At 42.0% G+C, this 24232-nt stretch overlaps 1 protein-coding gene across 2 annotated transcripts in view; it reads left to right on the forward strand.

Moving 5' to 3' along the window:
• The window catches only part of TM9SF4 (transmembrane 9 superfamily member 4), a 53656-nt gene that overhangs the window by 348 nt on the left and 29076 nt on the right, over positions 1-24232 (forward strand). Inside the window, exons 1-2 of one of the 2 annotated variants that reach the window (XM_086701951.1) lie at positions 21500-21521; positions 21618-21731. In XM_086701951.1, the coding sequence (XP_086558077.1) occupies positions 21507-21521; positions 21618-21731 (129 nt within the window). In that variant the 5' untranslated portion in view covers positions 21500-21506. Of the gene's footprint in view, positions 1-21499; positions 21522-21617; positions 21732-24232 lie in introns of those variants that run through there. The other variant, XM_025931863.2, reaches the window with a different exon arrangement.

A 24232-nucleotide genomic window follows, 5' to 3' on the forward strand; every position in this document is an offset into this window, starting at 1 on the left:
ACTCCCTCTCCCCGACCCTGGCCCCACACTCAGGCTTGTCAGGGCCCAGAGTTTTGGGGGAGGCACTCGGTAGGAGGGAAGGTCTCGGTTACCGTCTCGGCCGGTTCCTGTTCCTGCTTTGGTCCCCACCTCCTGTGACCCCCTTTTTTTCTAATTTTCACTTCCCAGCCCCGACCCCTCTGAAGAGCCCCCTATTATTTATTTCCATCCTTGCTCCTCCTCCTCACGTCCAGACTTTGGTCTCTCCGCCTTCCGCCTCCCCTCTGTCCTGACCGGTTCGCGGATGCGACCTCACCTCTGACCAGCCTCCCAGCCCAAACCCCGTCTTAGATCCTTTCCGGAGCCCTGTCCTCACCTCCACCTTCAACTGTTCCCACCGCGCACTGGTCTTGACTGTCGCTACCCCGGAGCGTGCCCTTACACTGCCCCCCGCCCCCACCCCCCCATCTTCTGTCTCCAGACCCTTCCCTAAACCTTTGTCTGGTCTTCTCTAAATCACCTGTCTGCCTCTCTTCGGGGGAGCTTTTATCCCATTGGTTCTCAGACTTCACTGTGCATAAGACTCGGGGTGTGCGTGGGGGAGGCATGTTAAAAATGTAGTTTCCTGAGCCCCACTCCCAAAGTTGTAATTCAGTAGATCTAGGTGATGCCCAGGAATCTGCACTTTTAGAAGCACTCCAGTGATAATGATGCAGGTGATCTGTGAACTGCGTTTTGAAAAACACCTTACCAGCCTTGTCTGCTGCCTCCCTCTTGGGTGCCCCTGCAGGGCCACACAGCTCTTTAGGTGGAGGGTTCATTAGAATGGAGCTTGTTAGGATGAAGCCTGTGAGTGGATAAGAGTGCAGGTAAAAGAGCTGTGCCTGGAATGTGGGTCAGAACATTATTGGCTCCTAGTACAGAACCCGGGAAGTAGATCTGTGAAAGACAGACCTTCCTTCCAGAAGCTCAGCTCACATTCTCCTTGTCAAGAGACCAGAACCAGAATTGAAGTCACTTCATCCAGAGCGATTTTCTAGGTCTTCCTGTATGTTGCTTCCTCAGCAGATAATTTCATCCTGAGAGTAAATGCAAAGGAAGACAAAAAAAAAGGAGCTGACATTTAACTTCAGCAAAAAAAAGAAAGAAAGAAAGAAAGAAAGAAAGAAAAGATTCTTGTGTAAATTCTTTGGTGTTGGTTTTCTCCAAACAATGGTATGTTAATGGCTGACAATGAGTTTCCCTCCTGTTAACCAATTGGTAACATCCTTTTTGTTTAATGAGGGATTCCTTATTTAGAACCTCGGAGGTTAGGTAAAAGATTTCATAGCCTTGCTTGATTTCTATGGTTTCAGACTCCAGTTTAAACCACAAGTGGTGTGTTGAAACTGATTTTTCTCTGGACTATGTTCAAAACAAGAATGGTGTAAGAATGTAACAGAAAAAGTCACACCCTCCTTTGCCGGAGGGGAAAAGTTCAATAAAGTGGCATTTATCACATTGCACTGGGGAAGTTCCTGCCCTGTTCAGAGGTTTTTAAAGAGGTAATAAGTTAGCAATACGTATTTCTGGCACACATTGACTTAATAAATATATGAGTGCCTGCTCTGTGGCAGGAACTAGGATGTAGTTGTGAATTCGAGGGTCATGATCCCCCACCCTTGTGGAGCTTTTCTAGTTCTAGGAGAGGAGACAGGCAGTGAACGAGTGAACAAGTAGATGAATGATATAAGGTCAGATTGTGATAAATGCTGTGGAGACAGCAAGGTAAAGTGATAGTGGTTAGGGGCGATGGGGTGATGCAACTACTTTGGATTAAATGGTCAGAGAAGTCTTTTCAGAGGTGATGTGAGTTGAGACCTGACTGACAAGAAGGAACCAGCATAATGCAAAGAATGTTCCAGGCAAAGAAAATGGCAAGCATAAAGGACCAGCGTGGGAAAGAGCTTAGTATATTTGAGGAACACAGAAGGCTGGAGGGGCTGAAGCATGGTGAGGGGTGGGGGTGGGAGAGAATGATGCAAAATGAAACTGGAGAGGCAAGAGCAGCTGTGTTTCTAGAAGCACGCCTATCATTGCAGTGGATTGTAGTCTACAGTTTGTAGTCTGTGGGCTGCATTTTGAAATAGACTGTTCTATTAGGGTGCTTCCCTTTCCCACCCCTCCAGAACATTCCATTTGGGGAGCCGGCTTGTTTTCAGCCTGCAGGGAAACCATGAAAAGGAGTTGGGATTTTATTCTAAGTTCGGTGAAAAGCACGGTCAGTGATTTGGTGTTTGTCACATCACTTGGGAGTATCGTCCTGTGCTTTCATGGTGTATAGAGTAACTGATTTTAAGCTGAAGCTGTAATGTATACAGTGACTCACAGAGGCCAGTTTAAAGGGTGCACACGAGAAACTTCATGTTTGATGCAATAGTGAAAATGAGTGGAAGCAAGTGTATTACAGAGGGACGTGCGTAACAGGGCAGAGTGGGGTCACAGATAGACTTGAGTTTGGTCTGTGTCAAGAATTTATTACACGGAAGTGAGAACAGTCCCCACACCCTTGTATAATTAATGTTTCACAACCAGTGGGGATGGAGGTGTGTGGATGTGCTCTGGGGGTATATGGGTTTCCGTGGTAAGTCATACAACTAAAGAGGAACCGAGCTAGTGGATTCAGTGACCATGGGAACAGGCTGGGTTTTTGGTTTGTCCTTTTGTTTTGAAAGTTAGGGTTATGGGTGCAAGCTGCTAGAGATGTTTTATGGAATTTTCCCTCCCTCCCTTTTCTTGGTGAATGGCTCTTCTTCCTCAGGGGTTGGGCTGCCACCTCTCAGGTCTGTGTTTGCACAGTGGGTGTTTCCTAAAGCTGCAGGGCAAGACTTCTCCCACCATAGCAGTGGATGGCTGATCTAAGTGGAAGTTCTGTCAGTTTCCTGCTTTCCTCGTACCCTGGATTTAGATGACTTTATAAAGTAACAGGATACTGAGTTGTTCTACCTGGGTCTTGGGTGAGAGGCAGGCCCATATCTCATTGTTGCTGGAATTACTGAGCATATGAAATATGTTTTGGGAAATATTTTGGTGGCATTTGGAAAATCCATTGAGTACATTTGTAGGCACCTCAGGAATGTGGAGACCTCCAGTTGGAGAATAAAACTGTACTTCTCTCACGTGTATCATGGTTCATACGATCTGGATTTTATCGTTTTCCTTTCTTTATTGGATATAATTCATATACCATTAAATTCACCCTTTTGAAATGGCAGTTTAGTGGTTTTTCATATATTCACAAACTTGTGCAATCCTCACTACCATTGACTTCTAGAGCATTTCATCACCCCAAAAAGAAATGCTTTAGTAGTTACCTCCCAGTCTCCTCTGTCCCTGTCAACCACTAACCTACTTTTTATCTGTATAAGATTTGCCTACTCTGGACAATTCCTATAACTGGAGTCATAGAATATGTGGCGCTTTTTTTTTTTTTTTTAACATAGTATAATGTTTTCAAAGATCATCCATGTTGTAGCATGTATCAATATCTCATTCCTTTTTGTGGCTGAATAATGTTCCACTGTGTGGATAGACCGCATTTTGTTTATCCTTTCATCTGTTGATGGACGCTGGGACTTTTGGCTGTTGTGAAGAACGTGGCAGTGAACATTTATGTGCATATATGTTTTTTTGTGCAAACATATTTTCAGTTTTTTGGGTGTGCACCTAGGAGTGGAATTGCTAGCTCAGGTCACAGTGTTTTGAAGTTATTTGGGTTTGATCCAGTCCAGAAGCAGGGGAATGGGCCGAATGACCACAAGCTTCATTTGGACAGATGGAGGCAGTGTAGCCAACTACCCCCATCCCAGCAGTTCCAGTCAGAAGCACAGGAACTGTTTTTAATGGCTCAATCTGGATGGTAGAGGGCTGGAGTGCAGGAGGCCTGGACTCTGCCAGCAGTCCCATGTGTGGGAAAGTTGCTGTTTTGTCCGGGCCTCGCGTGTGGCTTGGAATCTGCTCATTGAGAACAGAGCCCTGGAGCCCGAGTCAGCAGTCTGGGCTTAGTCCCAGCACTGACAGCGATCCACTTTGTGGCCTGAGGCAAGTCACTTTGGTGTTTTTTTGGTTTGTTTCCACAAGTGTCATATATGAGATTAAAGTTTGGACTTAATGGTTTCAAAATTTCAGGTTGAAAATTCTGTACTTCAGAATACTCAAATTTAAGTGTTTTTTTTTTCCCCCGTGATCACAGTGTCTGTAGTCTTTCCCAGCTGCTGTCTACTGGGTGTGCTGCCTCTTTGATCTCTCCAGTTGCCCTACCTGGTATGGATTGGATTCCACAGGAGCCGCTGTGTCCTTGGAGTTAAGGTGCCGACCCCAGGCCCTGGTTCAGATGTGTTTCTCTGAGGAGTCCCTTTAAAGGAGCACCTTAATCCTCTCAGGAAGTACAAAGGAGACTGAGACAACATTAAGTTGCCTCTTGGTTTCTTTTTTACAACTTGGACAAAAGTTCTCCTTTGATCTTGGCATTAAAGAAACAGGTCACAGAATGCTGGAGAAGGTTGAGTTTTGATCTCTGGGCACTGGCAGGAAGGTGGGAAGGACCCAGGATGAGCAGGGCCATCTGGCCACGGACGAATGATAGCCACCTACCACCCCCCAACCTGCTTTGATCCCTGAACCATTTGCTGACACTAGTGTTTCCCAAATGGGGCACTGTTGGGGACACCCAGGACTTCTCAGTTCCATCTCCGTCCTCTTCATTGCTTCCTTCTCTGCCTTCCTAACATGATTTCTCACCTATGCCTGAGCATTAAACTGACAGGCCTCCCACGGTTTGAAATCCTGAGGTTTTGCATTCAGAGGATATGCTTAGTGCTACTAACAGTTCTTAAAAAACAAAATCAAATCATAAGTTGGAACTGAATTCTTAAGCCGGTTTAGAAGGAAGTGTGGGTGCCCTGGCAAGTCACTTAACATCTTCGGGCCTTACTTTCTACTCGTGGTACATTAGATGCTATAAATTTCGCAGTCCATGGGCCACATCTTCACGTGGAGTTGATTTGGGGTGGGGTTTTTTAAATTTGTTTTGTTTTGTTTTGACTGGCACAGGCTTAAAATTTTTTGAGTTGGTTGCCAAAACATTTCATAATTGGGAGATTTCACATTTAAAAGCTTCTAGGTTTTCATTTTCTCTTGAGAATTTGGGCCCAGATTCCCTGTCAAGGGCGTTCTCCATATGGGGCCCAGCTCACCAATCCTCGGTGCCCTCCTGTGTTACTCTTGAGCAGCCTCACCGTTTAGGTCACGTGCATGGTCCCACTAAGTGTTTAAATTTGCAACCCCCGAATAAGTTGGTCTCTTTATAAAGTGTGTCCTACTCTGACATTCTGATTCAAAAGCTATCAAAGGTTTGTAGTAACCACCTATGTGACCTGACTTTAAGAGAAAAATTTCTACTCACATGATACATTTCAGTTGATAAACCATATGCCCATCCAGTATTCCATATAATCCTTACAAAAGTCCATTTTACAGGTGAAGAAACTAAGCCTTGGTCTAAGGACCTGGGCTAGAATCTGACACTGTGATTGATTTCATAACTTTGGGCAAGCTGTTTTTTAAACCTCAGTTGCCACTTTTTAAATTTTTGTGTGTGTGTTTAAAACAAAATACATATATATACACCTGTATGTACACATTTATCATTGTAACTTTAAAAAAAATTTTTAATGTTTATTTTTTGAGAGAGAATGAGCAGGGGAGGGGCAGAGAAAGGGGACAGAGGATCTGAAGCAGGCTCTGCACTGACAGCAGAGAACCCGATGAGGGGATGTGAGGGGATGAGGGGCTCAGGAGATCCTATCATTGTAATTTTTTTAAAGTATACAGTTCAGTGGCATCAATTACATTCACATTGTTGTGCAACACTCACCACCATCCATCTTCAGAACTTGATATCATCCCATACTGAATCAGTTTCCTGATTTAAAAAAAAAATTTTTTTTTTAATGTTTATTTTTGAGAGAGAGAGAGAGAGAGCGAGCACGAGCAGGGGTAGGTGTAGAGAGAGAGGGAAACACAGAATCCAAAGCAGGCTCCAGGCTCCGAGCTGTCAGCGCTGAGCCCGGTGTGGGGCTCAAACCCACGAACTGTGAGATCATGACCTGAGCCAAAGTCGGATGCTTAACCGACTGAGCCACCCAGGTGCCCCCAGTTTCCTGATTTTTAAAACGAGAATGATACTGTCCTCAAAGGATTGATGTAATGATTAAATAGACTATGAGATGAGAGTGCCTAGCACAAAAAGAGCTCTCTGTAATTTTTCAGTTCCAAGGTTTGAAGTCTTCCAGAGGGGAAACATTTAAGCCTGTTGGTTCAACAAACTGAGCGTTCTTTTATAAATGCCCAAAGGGGAGAGGGAAGGTGAGTGCATTTCTTGTGTTTTATTTCTGCACTTTATGGCCTGTAGGTTTAGGCCTGGTTGTCTGTTGCTTGGTGAGGGTAGTTATTATTTTCACTTGGACTCTTGCACAGCTGGCTGTGGGTTTTCCCAACTCCCAAAGAACAGCTTTGAGTCTTTTATGTATCTGCTCAACAGCAACTCTGTATCTATGAGCTCTGAAATAAAGGCTACATTTTCAGAGCCTCCTGTGGCTAATTTGGTTCTCCCTCCTCCCTTTTTCTTTTTCCTTTATTAGTTCTTTAGCTCCATGGGGGCTGCTTGGTAAGTGGTCCTAAGCTGTCATTAGCCATCTTGCATGTGTGGTTGAATTCTTAGGGAGCTTTAACTGATTGGGTAATTGATTTCAGTTAATTGTTGGCAAACTGTGCCCCAAAGCCATTTTCTTTTCCTTTATTTTTTTCTTAATCTGGGGAGCAGTTACTACATGATCTTAAAATGGTGACTGTATCTTTGAGAAGGAAATGAAAGAATCTAGCTTACTGTTCAGGAAGGCGCTGCTTTTGCAGCAGGAGAGGTGTGGAATAAGAACCAGAAAAGCTGTTCAGACAGGCCAGACTCGATCACTGGGGTGATGCTATTTATGGGAAAGAAGACTGCAAGGCAGGGGGCTCCAGAAGAGAAAATGTTAACTTACGGCTACAGAGAAGTATGAGTGAATGAACTAATTTTTAGTTCGTAGGGGGAAGAAACTTATTTTCCTTGGAAGAAGTTAATTGTTCACACCTTTCAAACTGGGTGGAGCAAATTTTAGGAGGAAAGGGGTACTTTTTAGTCCTACCAGTTCTTCATTGGACTCTTGGGAGAGATTTTTCTGCCTGCCCAGCCCCCCAAGAATAAAATAGGTAGGGAGGGCAAGACCTTGATTCTTGGGTCTCTTGAGCTTTATAATTTTCCAGGTCACCCATATCTTTGCCAGTGATGGCGTGTTAGATTACAGCATGAAGGGCTTCTAGATTGCTATCGCCTTGTTTCTTGACATGCTACCTTTGCTGCCTCGTGACTTGGAAACCGAGTAAAGCAAAATAATGTTGAATGGGCTGGTTCACATGTTAGGACTCCCACTCCTTGGCTCTGAACAGACATTTGCTAACTACTTAATTGGCTTTTCATACTGAACCACACATGGAAGTTGCTATGATGATAATTAAAAGTTACAGGAAGGTACAAAGGAATTTCCTAAAAAGCAGGTATTTTGCTACTTCCTAATTTCCTTACAGAAATGAAGTGTGGATCAAACATCCTCTATCAGGTTGTCTGGGCTGCAGCGACAATGAAGTCAAAGAGTCAGAAAAAGTTGGAATGGTAACAAGTACAAGGGTCTTATCTCTGGGACCGGTGAACTTCTAGGTCCATAATCCTCCTGGGGTCATATTATCAGATTGTGTTTTTTATTTTATTTTATTTTATTTTATTTTTATTTTTTTTTTAACGTTTATTTATTTTTAAGACAGAGACAGAGCATGAACGGGGGAGGGTCAGAGAGAGAGGGAGACACAGAATCTGAAACAGGCTCCAGGCTCCGAGCGGTCAGCACAGAGCCCGATGCGGGGCTCGAACTCATGGAGTGTGAGGTCGTGACCTGAGCCGAAGTCGGCCGCTTAACCGACTGAGCCACCCAGGCGCCCCCAGATTGTGTTTTGGAGTGTGTTTTCTGGGAGCAGGTTCTAGATCCTTCTTTTTTTTTTTTTTTAATTGAAGTATAGTTGACACACGTGTTGTATTCGTTTCAGGCACACAACATTGTGATTGTTAACTTTAATCGTTATGCTCTGCTCGCCATCTGTCACCTTACCACACTGTTCCAGTATCATTGACTGCCTTCTCTATGCTGTACCTTTCATCCCAGTGACTTAGAAGAGTTTCAGAGGGGTCTGCGGTGCTCTCCGCAAGGTTAAAGATTACTGATCTTGTTTGGTTTCTCACACATCTTTGCACAGGGGCCATGCTAATCGCCGTTATCGTTCCAGTTCTAATTAGTACATGCGATGCTGAAGCCAGCACTGGTTATTCCTACATCTGTTGCCAGAATCCCCTCTGCACCGTCCTTGCCTTCTAGCTCCCGTTTTCTGTACATCTAAAGAGGAATTTGCCCAAGTATTTTCAGAGGCAACCCATTTCCTTTCCCTTCTTAAAATGTAAGTATTTATTTTGAATACGGGTGATCCATGTACCTGGAAAACAGGATAAATAAGTTATCAATGAAAAAGTCATGCAGCTACCCTCCTAGTCCATTCATCAGGGGTACATAGTCTTTGATGAAAAAAGAAAAGTTCCTCTAGAACATTTTTGTACACATAAAAATCTCTAAGACAACTTTTTATTATAACAAGTGTTCAACATGTACAAAAGAAGAAGACACGGCATAAGGAGCCCCCATAGCCCATCACTCAGCTTCAACAACTACCATTCTGTTGCCAGACTTGTTTCCTCTGTGCCTCCCTTGAGCTGGTTATTTTTTTTCTTCAGGTTTATAAGGGTGTCATTCAACACCATAAAATGAGTAATGTTAAGTGTAGAATTCAGTAAGTTTTAGCGAATGTATAGACTTGTGCAATCGTCATCACAATGACACAAAGTTTTGGAACATTTCTGTCACCCCAGCAGGCTCCCTTCCAGCCAAGGGGATGACACTTGGAGACCACCCCTGCTCGAACACCAGCCCGCCACTGATCTTTCTGTCTCTAGATTTGCCTTTCTTGGGCATTTCGCATAAGGGAATCCTATACCATATAGACTTGCATTTGGCTTCATTAACCTAGTGTAATGTTTATGGAGTTCATCAATGTTGCAACATGAATTGGTAGTTCCCTCATTTCTGTTACTGAATGGTATTCCATTGAGTGACTACTACATTTTATTTCTCCATTCACCAATTGATGGTGTTTGGATTGTCAGCTTTGGACTTTGTGATTGAAGCTGTTAGAACATTCATGTACAAGTCTTTTTTTTTTTTTTTTTTTAAATGTTTATTTACTTATTTTGAAAGAGAAGGAGCATGAGTGGGGGAGGGGCAGAGAGAGAGAATCCCAAGCAGGCTTTGCCCTACCAGTGCAGAGCCTGACAGAGGGCTCCATCTCACAAATCATGAGATAGTGACTTGAGCCGAAATCAAGAGTTGGAGGCTTAACTGACTGAGCCACCTGGGTACCCCCATGTACTAGCCTTTGCATGGACTACTGTTTCCTCTTCTCTTAGGTAAATGCCTAGGATTGGAGCTGCTGAATAGTATACTAGGTTTATGTTTAGCTTTTTAAAGACACTGCCAAACTTTCCCATGGCTGTACCATTTTACACTCTTATCAGTATATGAGAGTTCCAGTTTCTCCCCATCTTCGTCCACACTTGTTACTGTTTTTCAGGTTAGCCATTCTTAGGGATGTGTGGTCTACCTCATTGTGGTTTTGGTTTGCATTTCCTTAATGACAAATGATATTGAACATCTTCTCATGTACTTATTAGCCTTTCATACATCTTTGGTGAAATGTATATACAGATCTATTGCCTATTTTTATTTATTTAAAAAAAAAATTTTTTTTAACGTTTTTATTTTTATTTTTGAGACAGGGAGAGACAGAGCATGAACAGGGGAGGGTCAGAGAGAGGGAGACACAGAATCCGAAACAGGCTCCAGGCTCTGAGCTGTCAGCACAGAGCCCGACGCGGGGCTCGAACTCACGGCCCGCGAGATCATGACCTGAGCCGAAGTCGGCCGCCTAACCGACTGAGCCACCCAGGCGCCCCCTATTGCCTATTTTTAAATTGGGTTGTTTGTCTTATCATTAAGTTATAAGAATTCCTTATATATTCTAGATACAAGTCTTCTATCAGATATGTGATTTAGAAAGATTTTTCTTCTTGTCTGTGACCTTTCGTTTTCTTTTTTTTTTTTTTTTCAAATTTTTCAAATTTGAAGTATAGTTGACCTACAGTGTATTCATTTCAATTGTACAGAATGGTGATATTTTATATACATAATGAAATGCTCACCACTATAAGTGTAGTTACGTTTGTCACCATACAAAGTTATTACAGTACTATTGACTGTATTCCCTATGCTGTGCTTTACATCCCCATGACTTATTTGTTTTATAGCTGGAAGTTTATAGTTCTTAATCTTCTTTGCCTATTTTGCCCATCCCCCTCATCCCATATCCTGTGGCAACCATTGATTTGTTCTCTGTGTTTATGAGTCTGGTTCTGTTTTGTTCATTTGTTTTGTTTTTTAGATTCCACATACAAGTTAAATCATATGGTATTTATCATTGTCTGATTTATTTCACTTAGCTTAGTACCCTCTTGGCCCATATCTTTCATTTCCTTAATGATATCTTTTGAAGTGTAAACGTTTTAAATTTTTATGAAATCCATTTTATCAAATTTTTAAATATAGATTGTGCTTTTGGTGTTGTATCTAAGACATCTTTGCCTAACTCAAGGTCACAAAGATTATCTCCTTACTGTTCTTCTAGAAGTTTCAGCTTTTGTATTCAGGTCTAAGATACATTTTGAGTTAATTTTTGTGTATGGTGTGAGGCTCCTTTTGCAGATAGCTACCCAGTTGTCCAAGAACCATTTGTTGAAAAGACTATCCTTTCCCTATTGAATTGCCTTCTCAACCTTGTTGAAAATCAATTTAAACCTATAGCTTTATTTCTGGACTTTGAGTTCTGTTCCTTTGGTCTTTATGTATATCCTTACCACACTGTCTTGATTATTATAGCTTTATAATAAGCTTAGAATTTGTTCTTTTTATAAGTTGTTTTGGATGTTCTGCGTCCTTTGTGTTTCCATATAAATTTTAGGATCAACTTTTCAATTTCTACAAAAAAGGCTGCTGGGGGGCACCTGGGTGGCTCAATCGGTTAAGCGTCCGACTTCGGCTCAGGTCATGATCTCATGGCTTGTGAGTTCGAGCCCCATGTTGGGCTCTGTGCTCACAGCTCAGATCCTGGAGCCTCTTCAGATTCTGTGTCTTTCTCTCTGTCTCTGCCCCTCCCCCGCTCATACGCTGTCTCTCTCTGTCTCTTAAAAATAAGTAAACATTAAAAAAAAAAAAAGGCTGCTGGGAATTTGATAGGGATTGCATTGAATATATAGATCAGTTTGGGAAGAATTGCTACCCTAACAATATTGAGTCTTCCAATCCATGAATATGGAACATCTCTCCAATTACTTAGAATGTTTTGTAATTTTCAGTATACAAGTCTTTTTTAAAAATTTATTCCTAAATATTTTATTCTTTTTGAAGGTATTACAGATGGAACTATTTTCTTAATTTTGGGGTTATTGCTAGTATGTGGAAATACAATTAATTTTTATGTTTACCTTGTAGTCTCTGACCTTGCTCACTTTATTAGTTCCAATAGTTGTTTTGTGGGTTCCTTAGGATTTTCTAGATATATAATATGTGATCTACAAATGAAACCTCCTTTACTTTTCAGTATGGGTGTCTTTAATTATTGCTTCAGTGCGCACTGTCTGCATTTATGGCACAGTGTTGAATAGAAATGGCAAAAGTGGACATTCTTGCCTTATCAATCATTTTGGGAGGATCATTCGGTCTTTCACCATTAAGAATGATGTTGGCTGTGGGTTTTTCATAGCTGCTCTTAGACTAGGAATAGGAGGGGCGCCTGGGTGGCGCAGTCGGTTAAGCGTCTGACTTCAGCCAGGTCACGATCTCGCGGTCCGCGAGTTCGAGCCCCGCGTCGGGCTCTGGGCTGATGGCTCAGAGCCTGGAGCCTGTTTCCGATTCTGTGTCTCCCTCTCTCTCTGCCCCTCCCCCGTTCATGCTCTCTCTCTCTCTCTCTCTGTCCCAAAAAAATAAATGTTGAAAAAAAAAAAAAGGATAAAGACAATGTCTTTCCTTTCTTAAAAAAAAAGAATAGGAATAGGAAGTTCCTTTCTATTCCTAGTTTGTTGAGAGGTTTTATCATGAGTGTGTTGGATTTTGTCAAGTGCTTTTTCTTTGTGAAGGTTGCGTGGTTTTTGTCCTTTATTTATATGGGGTATTACATTGAGTTTCTGATATTAAGCCAACCCTCCTGTATTCCTAGGATAAACCCCACTTGGTTAAGATGTATCTTTTTTTTTTTTTTTTTTAGAGAGAGAGAGAGAGAGAGAGAGAGAGAGCGCGTGCATGCAGGAGCAGGGGAGAGGGGCAGAGGAAAGGAGAGAATCTTAAACAGATTCCACGCTCAGTGTGGAGCCCAGTATGGGGCTTTATCCCACAACCCTGGGATCATGACCTGAGCTGAAATCAAGAGTTGGACACTCAACCAACTGAGCCACCCAGGTGCCCCATGTAGACCATTTTATATATGCTGGATATGATTTGCTAATGTTTTGTTAAGAATTTTTTCCATCTGTGTTCATGAGGACGATTTGTAGTTTTCTTATGATGTCTTTGGCATGCTTTAAAAAAAATTTTTTTAGATAAATGAGATTATGCTATACACACACTGCTGTGCATCATTTTTTTACACTTCATAACTTATGTGGGCAGTCCTTCAAAAATAGTTCTACCTCCCATTTAAGTATATATTACTAAATTGCCTTCCCTAAAGACTGTACCAGTTTACCTATATCTAGTATATTCAGATTTTTTTAAAGCTTTGTGACTCTGACAGGTAAAAAGTCAGATGTTGTTATTTTGACTTGCATTTTTAAAATTATTTTTAAATTTCTGTTTGGCCTTTTGAATTTTTTTTTTTTAACTGCCCATGCATATTCTTTTCGGTTATTTGTCCTTCCGTGGTTTGTAAGAGCGCTTGGTATACTGAAGGAATTCATCCTCTGTTGGGTGTATGGTAAATATTTTTACCCAAATTGTCTTTTTCTTTGTCTATAATGTATATAATTGTACATTTTCCTTCCTTTTTCCTATATATATCCTTTTTCTTTCTAGCTTCTGGATTTTGTTTCATTCTTAGAAAACTTTCCATGTCAAGATTGTTTAAAAGTATATCTATATTTGCTTCTAACACTTCTGTTTCATTTTGTCTGTTTAAGACTTTTTTGCCTTCTCCAGTACCAGTTTGGAGGGCTCTGTATTTTAGTATTTCATAGAACGTAACCAGCATTCAGTCAGTGTTAGCTGCCGTTGTGATCAGTATCATCCTTACATGCTCATCATCTCTTAATGCAGCTCACCTGCCTGAAAAGAGCATCCCTGTTCCTCTGCCTTCTCAGCTGGGTCAAGTTATTTAATCTTTGAGTCTCGGGTTAACTGGCAGTCATCTGTGAGATGGTGACAGAAATCCCCAGGCAGTTGTCGTTGTGAGAATGGCACCAGTCAGTATTTGTAAAGTGGAAAGGACTGTGTGCCACAGTGCCTTGTACTTACTTGGTAGGTGCCCAGTGGCTCTGTGGCTTGTTGCTTTTTCGTGTTGAGTTTTCCACCAGGGTGAGTATTGTCGTTGTTGTTGTGTCTTTTTGTTTGGTTTTGGTTTTGGTGTATGTACTTGTGCTATGGGTTCAAGACTTTGGAACAGAAGCGTATTGAAGCCTTTCAGGATTTGCTTTTCATTTCTCTGCAGCCTTAAGCTCTCAGGGAGCCCCTTAGTTGTCCAGGGCAGTATCTCTGTTTCACAAGAAGGTAGAACTGGAGTAACTTCTTAGATTTAATTGGCTTGATGACTACAGAAGGTTGTAATCCTCTGCCCTGGCTTCAAATCACATATTAGGTAAGGCAAAAAGGTCCGGTATCTGGCTTTCTGAGAGGAGAAATTCAGAACACATATATTTTTGATTAGCAAGAAATAATGATGTTAACTGTGGGCTTTTCATATATGGCCTTTATTGTGTTGAGGTAAGTTCCTTTTATATCTTTTATGTTGAGAATTTAAATTGTGAATGGATGTTGAATTTGATCATATTCTTTTGCTGTGTCTTGAGATGATCATGTGGTTTTTTTTTCCTTTCATTTTATTGTGGTGTATCACATTGATTTGCTTAAGTTGAACCATCTTTGCATCCCAGGGATAAATCCTGATTTTGGTGTATGCTCCTTTTTTTTTTTTCTTAATGTTTGTTTATTTTTGAGAGAGAGAGAGAGAGAGCACGAGCGTGCGTGCAGGAGTGGGGGAGGGGTAGAGAGCGAGGGAGACACAGAATCTGAAGCAGGCTCCAGCCTCTGAGCTGTCAGCACAGAGCCTGACGCGGGGCTCAAACCCACAAACTGTGAGATCATGACCTGAGCTGAAGTCGGACACTTAGCCGACTGACGCACCCAGGTGCCCCTGGTGTATGCTCCTTTTAATGTGCTATTAGATTCAGCTTGCTAGTATTTTACTGAGAATTTTTGCATCTATGTTAATCAAGGCTATCGGCCTGTAGTTTTCTTGTGGTATCTTTGTCTGGTTTCGGTATCAGGGTGATGGTGTCCTCATAAAATGAGTTCAGAATTCTGCCCTCTTTTATTTTTGAAGAGTTTAAGAAGGATTAGTATGTATTATTTATTGAATGTCTGGGAGAATTCACCTGTGAAGGGAGCTCTTTGATTACTGATTGAACCCTCTGCCCCCCCCCCCCCCTTTTTTATTGGTCTGTTTTAGTTTTCTGTTTTTTCTTGATTCAGTTTTGGGAGGTTATGTGTTTCTAGGAATTTACCTATTTCTCCTAAGTTACCCAATTTGTTGGTGTATAATTTTTTATAATAGTCCCTTATGATCCTTTTTATTTCTGAGTCACCTTTTATAATGTCTCCTCTTTCATTTCTGATTGTATTTGAGCATTCCCTCTTTTTCTCTCATTGGTGCTGCTAAATTTTGTTTAGTTTCATTTGTCAATTTTTAGCTTTTCAAAAAGCCAAAACAGTTCTGTTGTGGGTGGGGTTATTTTTGTTTTATTTTGTTTTGTTTTTTACTATTTTTAAAATCCTCCTTTTTATTTCTGTTCTAATCTTTATTATTTCCTTTCTTCTGCTAACTTTGGGCTTCATTTGTTCTTTTTCTGGTTCCTTGAAATGTAAAATTAGGCTTTTTGAGATATATAAATGTATAATGTAGTTGTTTACCCCTGTAAACTTCCTCCTAGTGCTAGTTTTGTTGCATTCCATAAGTTTTGGTAGGTTGTCTTTTTCTTTTGTCTGAGGTACTTTTAATTCTCATCGGATTTCCTCTTTGACTCCATGGTTGTTCAAGAGTGTGTTGTTTAGTTTTCACATATTTGCTTATTTCCCATTTTTTTGTTAATGATTTCTAGTTTCATTCCATTATGATCAGAAAAGATATGTGGAATGATTTCAGTCTTCTTAAATTTGTTAAGACTTGTTGTGTGAACCTAACATGTGAACTGTCCTGGAGAGTGTTCTGTGTACAGCTGAGAAGAACGTGTTTTCTTCTGTTGGGTGGAAGGTTCCATATGTGTCTGTTAAGTCCATTTGGTCTATAGTGTTTTTTGAGTCAGCTGTTTATTGATTTTCTGTCCGGATGTTCTGGCCCTTATTTTAAGCGAGATATTGAAGTCCCCTGCTATTACTGTATTGCTGTCAGTTTCTTCCATCAGATCTGTCAGTATTTGCTTTATACATTTAGGTGCTCTGATGTTGGGTGTGTATATGTTTATAACTTAGATATAACTGTTATATCTTCTGATTGAATAGACCCTTTTCTCATACAGTGACCTTCTCTGTTTCTAAACACAATTTTAAACTGTAAGTCTGTAGTGTCTGATAGAAGTATATCTACCCCTGCTTTCTTTTTGTTATGTGGAATATGTTTTTCTATCCCTTCATTTTCAGCCCTCGTGAGTCTTTAGATCTGAAGTGAGTGTCTTGTAGACAGCATATTGCTGGATCTTATTTTTTTTATCCATGCAGCCAACCTGTGCCTTTTGATTGGGAATTTAATCCATTTACTCCCAGCTTATTCTGATATGCATCAGGGTTGAGAACCACTATCCTAGATGTACAGATAGGGTATAGGGGTAATAGATATTCTCCAGGAGTCTCAAACTAGATCCTTGGACAGGCGGAAAGGTAGGAGGTATCAAGAACTCCTTAAATTTAAGAATTAAAAAAAAAAAAAAATCAGATTCTTAAGGATACAGCAGAGATTAAGAACCATAACATTCCCCGGTGCCTGGCTGGCTCAGTCCATGGAGCATGCGACTCTTGTTCTCAGGGTTGTGAGTTCGAGACCGATGTTAGGCATAAAGCTTACTAAAAAACAAAACAAAACCCATAGCATTGAATCTTATGTGAGTGGATGGTTTTATATTTTTATAGATCAGAGGTTGGTTGATGCTTATTATTAGTTTGAGTACTCCCATAACATGGCTAGACAAGTAATTAGTGCAGGTGGACAGATGGCAGAAACTTAAATGACCACAATTCAGCATGAAATGTACTATAGTAGTGCCTTAGACAAGTGCAGATTTAAGTATTGGCCAAATAACATAAGCACTAATCCTTGAACATGTACAGATGTGAAAGTTGGGTACTGGGTAGTTTCCATTCTCTTGCCTCTAGTGACATCATAGAGATATTTACAAGGTACCTTGAAAAGAAAGGGAAAGAATAATACCACAAAATATGTACATAAAAGGATGTTCACAGCATTATTTGAAATCGTGAAGTTGTTCACTAAAATAGCCAGTATTGGGGTGCCTGGGTGGCTCAGTCGGTTAATCGTCCGACTTTGGCTCAGGTCATGATCTCGCAGTCCGTGAGTTCGAGCCCTGCGTCGGGCTCTGTGCTGACTGCTCAGAGCCTGGAGCCTGTTTCAGATTCTGTGTCTCCCTCCCTCTCTGACCCTCCCCCATTCATGCTCTGTCTCTCCCTGTCTCAAAAATAAATAAAGGTTAAAAAAAATTTTTTTTTAAATAGCCAGTATTAGTGGAATAGGTTAAATTATAATGTATCCACTTACCCAGTTATATACTTATTAACGTAGTATATAACTAGGTAATTAAAAAGGAAATTGCGTATATTCCAGAATTTCACGATTTTAAATAACGCCATAGTGAGCATCCTTTTATGTACATTTTGACATATTTGTGGAGATCTGAAGGTCTTGAAGAACATTTCAACTGGACCTTCAAGTGTAGGTAGACTTGAATAAGGTGAGAGCAGGTGTGAAAAACAGCTTGAGCAGAGGCTTAAAGGCAGCCTCACCTGACCAAGTCTGCTCACTAAGGGGCAAGACAATCTTGGGATTTTCCTGAAGGCTTAGAAACAAAAGGTGGAAGGTGCTGATGGAAAGGTATCTTGGGCCAGCAGGTTCAAGTCCTTCCATACCGACCTAGAATTACTCTACCCTAGGTGTTCAGAAGGGTGATTTTTTTTTCTGTGTAATTTACTTTATTATTTTTCTTAATTGATATAAATGCTTTATAATCCCCTAAGAAAAGTTAGAAATAGAGATATAAAAAAAGGAAGAAAGTCCATTACACCCAGAGCCCGTTTTGCCTGCTACACATTTTCTCAAAGGTAACTTTTTTAAAAAGGGGAGAATCCTGCTATGCAGTGTTCTATCCCCTGCTTGTTCTACTTAGATCTAAAGCTTAAATGTTCCCATTCAAGAAATATTTCCTTTTTAGTGAGTATATAAATAGGTAAGTGGATACATTATAGTTTAACCTATTCCACTAATATTGGCTATTTTAGTGAAAATTTCACAATTTTATTTTATTTTTTATTTTTTATTTTTTTTAAATTTTTTTTTTTTCAACGTTTATTTATTTTTGGGACAGAGAGAGACAGAGCATGAACGGGGGAGGGGCAGAGAGAGAGGGAGACACAGAATCAGAAACAGTCTCCAGGCTCTGAGCCATCAGCCCAGAGCCTGACGCGGGGCTCGAACTCACGGACCGCGAGATCGTGACCTGGCTGAAGTCGGACGCTTAACCGACTGCGCCACCCAGGCGCCCCGAAAATTTCACAATTTTAAATAACACCATATTGAACATCCTTTTGTGTACATTTTGGCATATTTGCCGTATTTTTCTTTTGTTAAATAATTTTTCCTTTTTATTTTGAGAAAGAGAGCGTGAGAGAGAGAGAAAACAAGTGGGGAGGAGCAGACAGAGGGAGGCACAGAATCCAAAGCAGGCTCCTGGCTCTGAGCTGTCAGTACAGAGCCCAACATGGGGCTCTATCCCACGAACCATGAGATCATGACCTGAGCTGAAATCAAGAGTTGGACACTTAACCAACTGAGCCACCCAGGTGCCCCTGCCATATTTTTCTTAACATGTCTCAAAGTAGAATTGCAGGGTCAAAGAGTATGTGCTTGGGGAGGAGGGGGAATGCTTTTGATGGAGTGCCAGATTGCCCCCTGCTCCAGAAGGGTTCTAGTTAATTATCCCTCCAGCCATATGAGAATATCAAAACAGTGACATTTTAATATCTAAAACTGACAGTGTCATTTTGATGCACCCCCTAATTCTCAACTGAACTTCTGAATTGCTTTTGGTTGCCAACTTGTATTATTCAAAGATGATAGCACATTAAGGAAATAGCCTTTGCCATTTTTCATTGGTTGATCCTTCCTCTAAGATCCATTGATGTGTGCTATGTTGATAGTATCTTTGCGTGAGGATGGTCTGTCTTCTGCCTCGTTTTTCAAAAATTCACAGGTGGTTTTTTTTGTTTTTGTTTTTTAAACATTTGTGTGGCGGTTTGTGCCAGAGCTGCAGGATTTGTTCTCCTTGCATTTAGTGAACTGGAATTCAGGTAGAAAGAGGAATTTGGGGAAAGAGGACCTGATTTGTTTCTTTGACTCAAAGCACTCACATTCCTAAAGACTGACCAATGAGGCCTAGCACAGGGCTCCAAAGAGGAAGGGCCATAATCTTCTCACAACAGGTCAATTAGAGGAAATTGTCTGCTGGAGAGGAAATCAGATGCTGTAGCCAGCCTGGGTCCGTAGGCTTTCCATCACAAAAAGAGAGAATAAATCCTATTTGTTGTTGTTGTACTCAAGACAAACTCATACTACTAAACCCTTCTCTTTGTGAGTGCGTAAAATGTCTCTAGAGGGATTTTCAAGGAACTGGTGATAGCAGTTGTCTATAGGGAGCCCAAGTGGGAGGAAGATTTCTTTTTCATGGTATATCCATTTGTACTGTGTGAATTATTTACTGTGTATGTGCTACTTTTTCAAAACATTTTTAAGCTAGTTATTTTTAAAAGCCTTGCCTGCTTGTAGTTATGTAAACTGTTAACATTAGAGGAAACTGGGTGAAGAGTACATGGAACTCTCATAGTATTTTTACAACTCTTTTATAAATCTAAATTTACTTTAAAATTGAAAGTTTCTGGGGTGCCTAGGTGACTCAGTTGGTTAAGCATCCTGCTCTTGGTTTCAGCTCAGGTCATGATCTCAACGGTTCTTGAGTTCAAGCCCCATATTGGGCTCTGTGCTAACAGCGCAGACCCTGCTTGAGATTCTCTCTCTCTCCCCCTCTCTCGCTGTCCCTCCTCCTCTTACTCACACACACACTCTCTCTCAAAATAAATAAACTTAAAAAAATAAAATTAAAAAAATTTTTAAGGGACAGAAAGGGGAAAGTATTGTTTTCCTATATAGAATCCTACCCCATTGATAATTTTCTACCTTCTGGTCTGGTCATTTCTTTTAAATATCCTGCTGTCAACCCCTGACCCCATTGATTACTAAGTACAGTACAGCTGTCATAGTCCTCTTTCACTGTTTTTATTGGGGTCGCACTGTTCCTTCGTAATTTCATAATGAACAAGCTGGCAGATACTTACATTTACAGCAAATTGGGGGGGGGGGGGGACACTCTGAATATATTCTTTTTAAGGCTTTAACCAAGCTATGCATCTACAAAAAGTACACCAAGCTCAGAACCTTAAACTATTAAAGCCACTTTTTCTCAGCTTGTGCTCCTGGTAAGAATGCAGATGAGGCCACATTTTTGGCAAGCCCCCTGAGCAATTCTGACTCCATATAAAACTGAGTTCCCAAAGAACCATCTGAGTTTGTGTGTGTGTGTGTGTGTGTGTGTGTGTGTGTGTGCGCGCGCGCGCACGCGCGTGTGTGCTGGTAACTTGAAGGATGGAGGGGCTGTGGAGGCAAGGTGATCAGAAGGCTGTGTCCAGTGAGAGGAAACAAGGGTCTGAAATGCTGTGACAGTACAGGGGGCAGAGAGACAGGGCAGATGCAGGAACACTAGTGAATCTGTGATCCGGGTGTCTGGACAAGAGTCCCTTGTCTAGACCAAATGGAGAGAGAGAATCAGGAAACTCTTCTAGTTCTTTGAGGGGGTGAAGCATGTTGTTAAGGGAAAGAGATGTTTCGATGGAGTGCATTTCTTGAGGCCAGTAATTGGTCACTCTTGTCTTTTCCCAGGTGACTATCCTGCAGGTAGGTCATTTACTGAGTGCCTGCTCTGTGCCAGGCACTGGGGACACACGGAGATCACATTCAAGTGGAAGGGGACAGACTGCACAAATAAACACATGCATATTGTACATATCAAGTACCAAAGTCCATGAAGAGACATGAAGCAAGGGGGCTGGAGAATGGGTAATGGGAACCGTGGGGGTGCTTATTTTAGATAGGATTGTCAGTGAAGGCTTCTCTGAGGACGTGACGTCTGAGAGGGACCTGAATGAAATAAGGAATGAGATTAGCCATGCATGTATCTGTGGGAAGGACATTCTGAGCAGTAAAGGGGATGGCCCTGAGGGGTAGAGAAGGGCCTGCTATCAAGAGACAACAAGAAAGCCAACATAGCTGGAACTGAGTGAGGAGGAGAGTGGCAGGGGATGAGGCCCATACAGTTTGGAGAAGGCGTGTATGAAGCTGTATTGGTGATATGGAACCTTCCTGACAAAGTAAGCCCATTGCTACATAGAAAAAAGGGAATTTGTGGAACATTGTGGAGCTTAGCTTCCTGCTAGCTATACTGAAGAGTGATACAACATGACATGGTGGAAAGAACATTGATCCGGAAGTGGGGAAGTGTGGCTCCTGTATGACAGTCTTCCCTTTTGTCCCCATGTTAATTACTTCACTCATTTTGTGACTCGTTTCCAGAAGTGCAGAAGTGCAAGATCTGTGCCGTGTGGGACTCTTGGGGGCATGTGGAAGGCAGCACTTACAGAGTAGGGATGACACTGGGTCAGGTAAAGCAGACGTGAAGGTGTTATGACTTGACCTGCCCCAGGGAGATGTTCGCTTCTTTCCCCCATTCTGACTACAGCCTCTCTTCTTCCAAGCAGGATTGGTTGCCGTGGTCCCTGATGCTTCTCTCGCTCGCGTGTGATTCTCACGCCTTCTACGTCCCTGGGGTTGCACCAATCAACTTCCACCAGAACGACCCTGTAGAAATCAAGGTAGGTGCGTTTCTGGACTGTTGGAGCCTCTGTGCTGGCAGCCTGGCTGGAGGGCCCTGGTGAGATGGGCCCAAGCTTGCAGAGAACAAAAGCCCGTGCCAGTCGCCCTGGGAAAAAGCGAGTCCGCTGCGTGCTGCTTGGCTGGAAGGGGAGTGCTGTCCCGAGTCCACCGTTCCGGGCACTCTGCCTCTTCATCTCTCTCTCTTTCCCTGTCTGCAACTCTGCTTGTGGGAGTGTGTTCTCTCTGTGTCCCTTTCCGGCTTTCTCTTTGGTTCTGGCTCTGGCCAGGCCTGTGTTTCTCTCTCACTTTCATCCTCACGTGTGTCCCTGTTCCTAGTTGTGAGTGTGTGTGCGTGTCTGTCTGTCTCTCTCAACCGGCTGCCTCCTCTGTGGCACCTCTGCCTCCCTCTTTCATCAGTTTCCCTTCTCTTCTCAGTCACCAGTTTCTCTTGCATAACCCACATTGTCCGCACATACACAGCCTATCGTATACGGCTGTGTTTTTGCTTGCAGATTTTGCCACAGCTGGATTCCCCAGTTCAGTTTTTCTAAACTGTGTACTACCCATCTGAGTGGGGGTATATGAGGTGATTTCAAGTAGTTGACAAATACGATTTATTTTAATAGCTATTTTCTTTTAACGTGTATTAAGAAATATAAGCTACTGCTTCAACTCATGATTTTATGGCTGCTCTTGGTTTTCCTTTTTTTTTTTTTTTTTCCAACGTTTATTTAATTTTTGGGACAGAGAGAGACAGAGCATGAACGGGGGAGGGGCAGAGAGAGAGGGAGACACAGAATCAGAAACAGGCTCCAGGCTCCGAGCCATCAGCCCAGAGCCCGATGCGGGGCTCGAACTCACGGACCGCGAGATCGTGACCTGGTTGAAGTCGGACGCTTAACCGACTGCGCCACCCAGGCGCCCCGGTTTTCCATTTTTAATAGTGATAATAGTATTAGCTTCTTAAATGTATTTCCTTAAAAAATGAATCAGATCCAAATAAATAGTGGAATCAATGGTAAATAGATAAGGCAAATTGGTGCATGAACAATTCAAGTGTAAAGAGAAGCCATCCCACCAGACACCTTTGCTTTTCAAGCTAGATGTCCACCTGTCGGTCAGTCAACTAGCCAGGGTGGGGAACGAGTCTCTTAACATATGGTTGGTCAGGGGCAGTGGGCAAGCTGGCACTTTGATTAGTGGCTCTTTAACAGTGTACTGGTGGTGGCATTCTCAGAGCCCCAAGTAGGGCTAGGGGTTGGTGGTGGATCTTTTTGGATCCATACAAACTCTGAGGTAGAGATATGGTACAGATTTATTGGATAGGCTCTCAGGGTCAGCGCTCGGGAGGGAGTGAGGGAAGCAGGACTGGGCAGAGGGATTCACTGAGGCCTGCAGGAAGCTCTGGAACTGGAATGGCTGACCCTTCAGAGTTGTTCCAAGTTGAGGCAAGAGGACTGGTTCTTTGTATCCCTCAATGAACCAGTCATTGGATATGGACTGCCACCAGGGAGGGCGGGGAAGGGGCGTAATCTTGTGCAAGGGCTCCCAGCCAAAGGGTCTTTCCTCTGTCGTCACCCAAATATAACCACTCTTAATACTTTGGTATTTTTCTGGGTCTTTTTTTTCCTGTACAGTGTTGACCGTGTAGGGCACTTGGCATCCCCTCGCCTCTGTAAATCCCCAGTTACTTGACTACTACACTGTTCCTCCCTTGGCAAAGTAACCAGTAGTTGAAAGTTTTGAGTAGTCCTTCACATCCTTAGTGATTTTGTAAAAAGGGCTAACAAAACTTAGTTCCAAAAATAAATCCTGCTCCTAAAATAAACGTACATTTCCTGCCTCGTTATCGTGGTGATGTGAACCACATCTTCACTGGTCTGTGCAGAAGCGACTCAGTAAGATTGCATGAAAATCAAGTTTGTATCCTTTCCTGAGCGTCACAGTGTCCAAAAGGAGAAACAGAAGACAAGAAGGTCACAAAGGGCCGTCTACCTAATGTGCCACCATGTATGGGCCCCTTTGTTTGACACCACATTTTAGGTATTAGCAAAATGACAGCTTGCTATGTGTCGTGCTTATTTGGGGCATCACATACAAGCAGTTTGTGATTGTCCAGGAGTTGTTAATCAGTGAAGAGGATAAATATATAAATAATACATTTGTTTAAAAAAAAAACAAAAAAACCGAAAACTGCTATGAATCAAGTTGTAAAAGAGCTGGGATCTTATCTGTCTCAATCACTGCTGTGTTACCAGCTCCTAATACATAGCCTGGCAGGGTGTATAAGTATGTCTGAAAGCATGTAAATATGTTAAAAAGCATCTGCATTTAGAACTAAGCAGTAATTAATGAGTAGATGCAACATTAGGTGTGTTGCATTATTGTGAGCATCTCTATTCCTCGGAGGTCAGACTGTTACTTTCAGGAGCAGTAATTAAAGTAACATTTATTGAGGGTTATGTACATGCCAGGCATTATGCCTGATTTAACTCACTAT

This window comes from Puma concolor, chromosome A3, assembly GCF_028749965.1.
Source record: "Puma concolor isolate L17-30 chromosome A3, mPumCon1.1.hap2, whole genome shotgun sequence".
Taxonomy (NCBI): domain Eukaryota; kingdom Metazoa; phylum Chordata; class Mammalia; order Carnivora; family Felidae; genus Puma; species Puma concolor.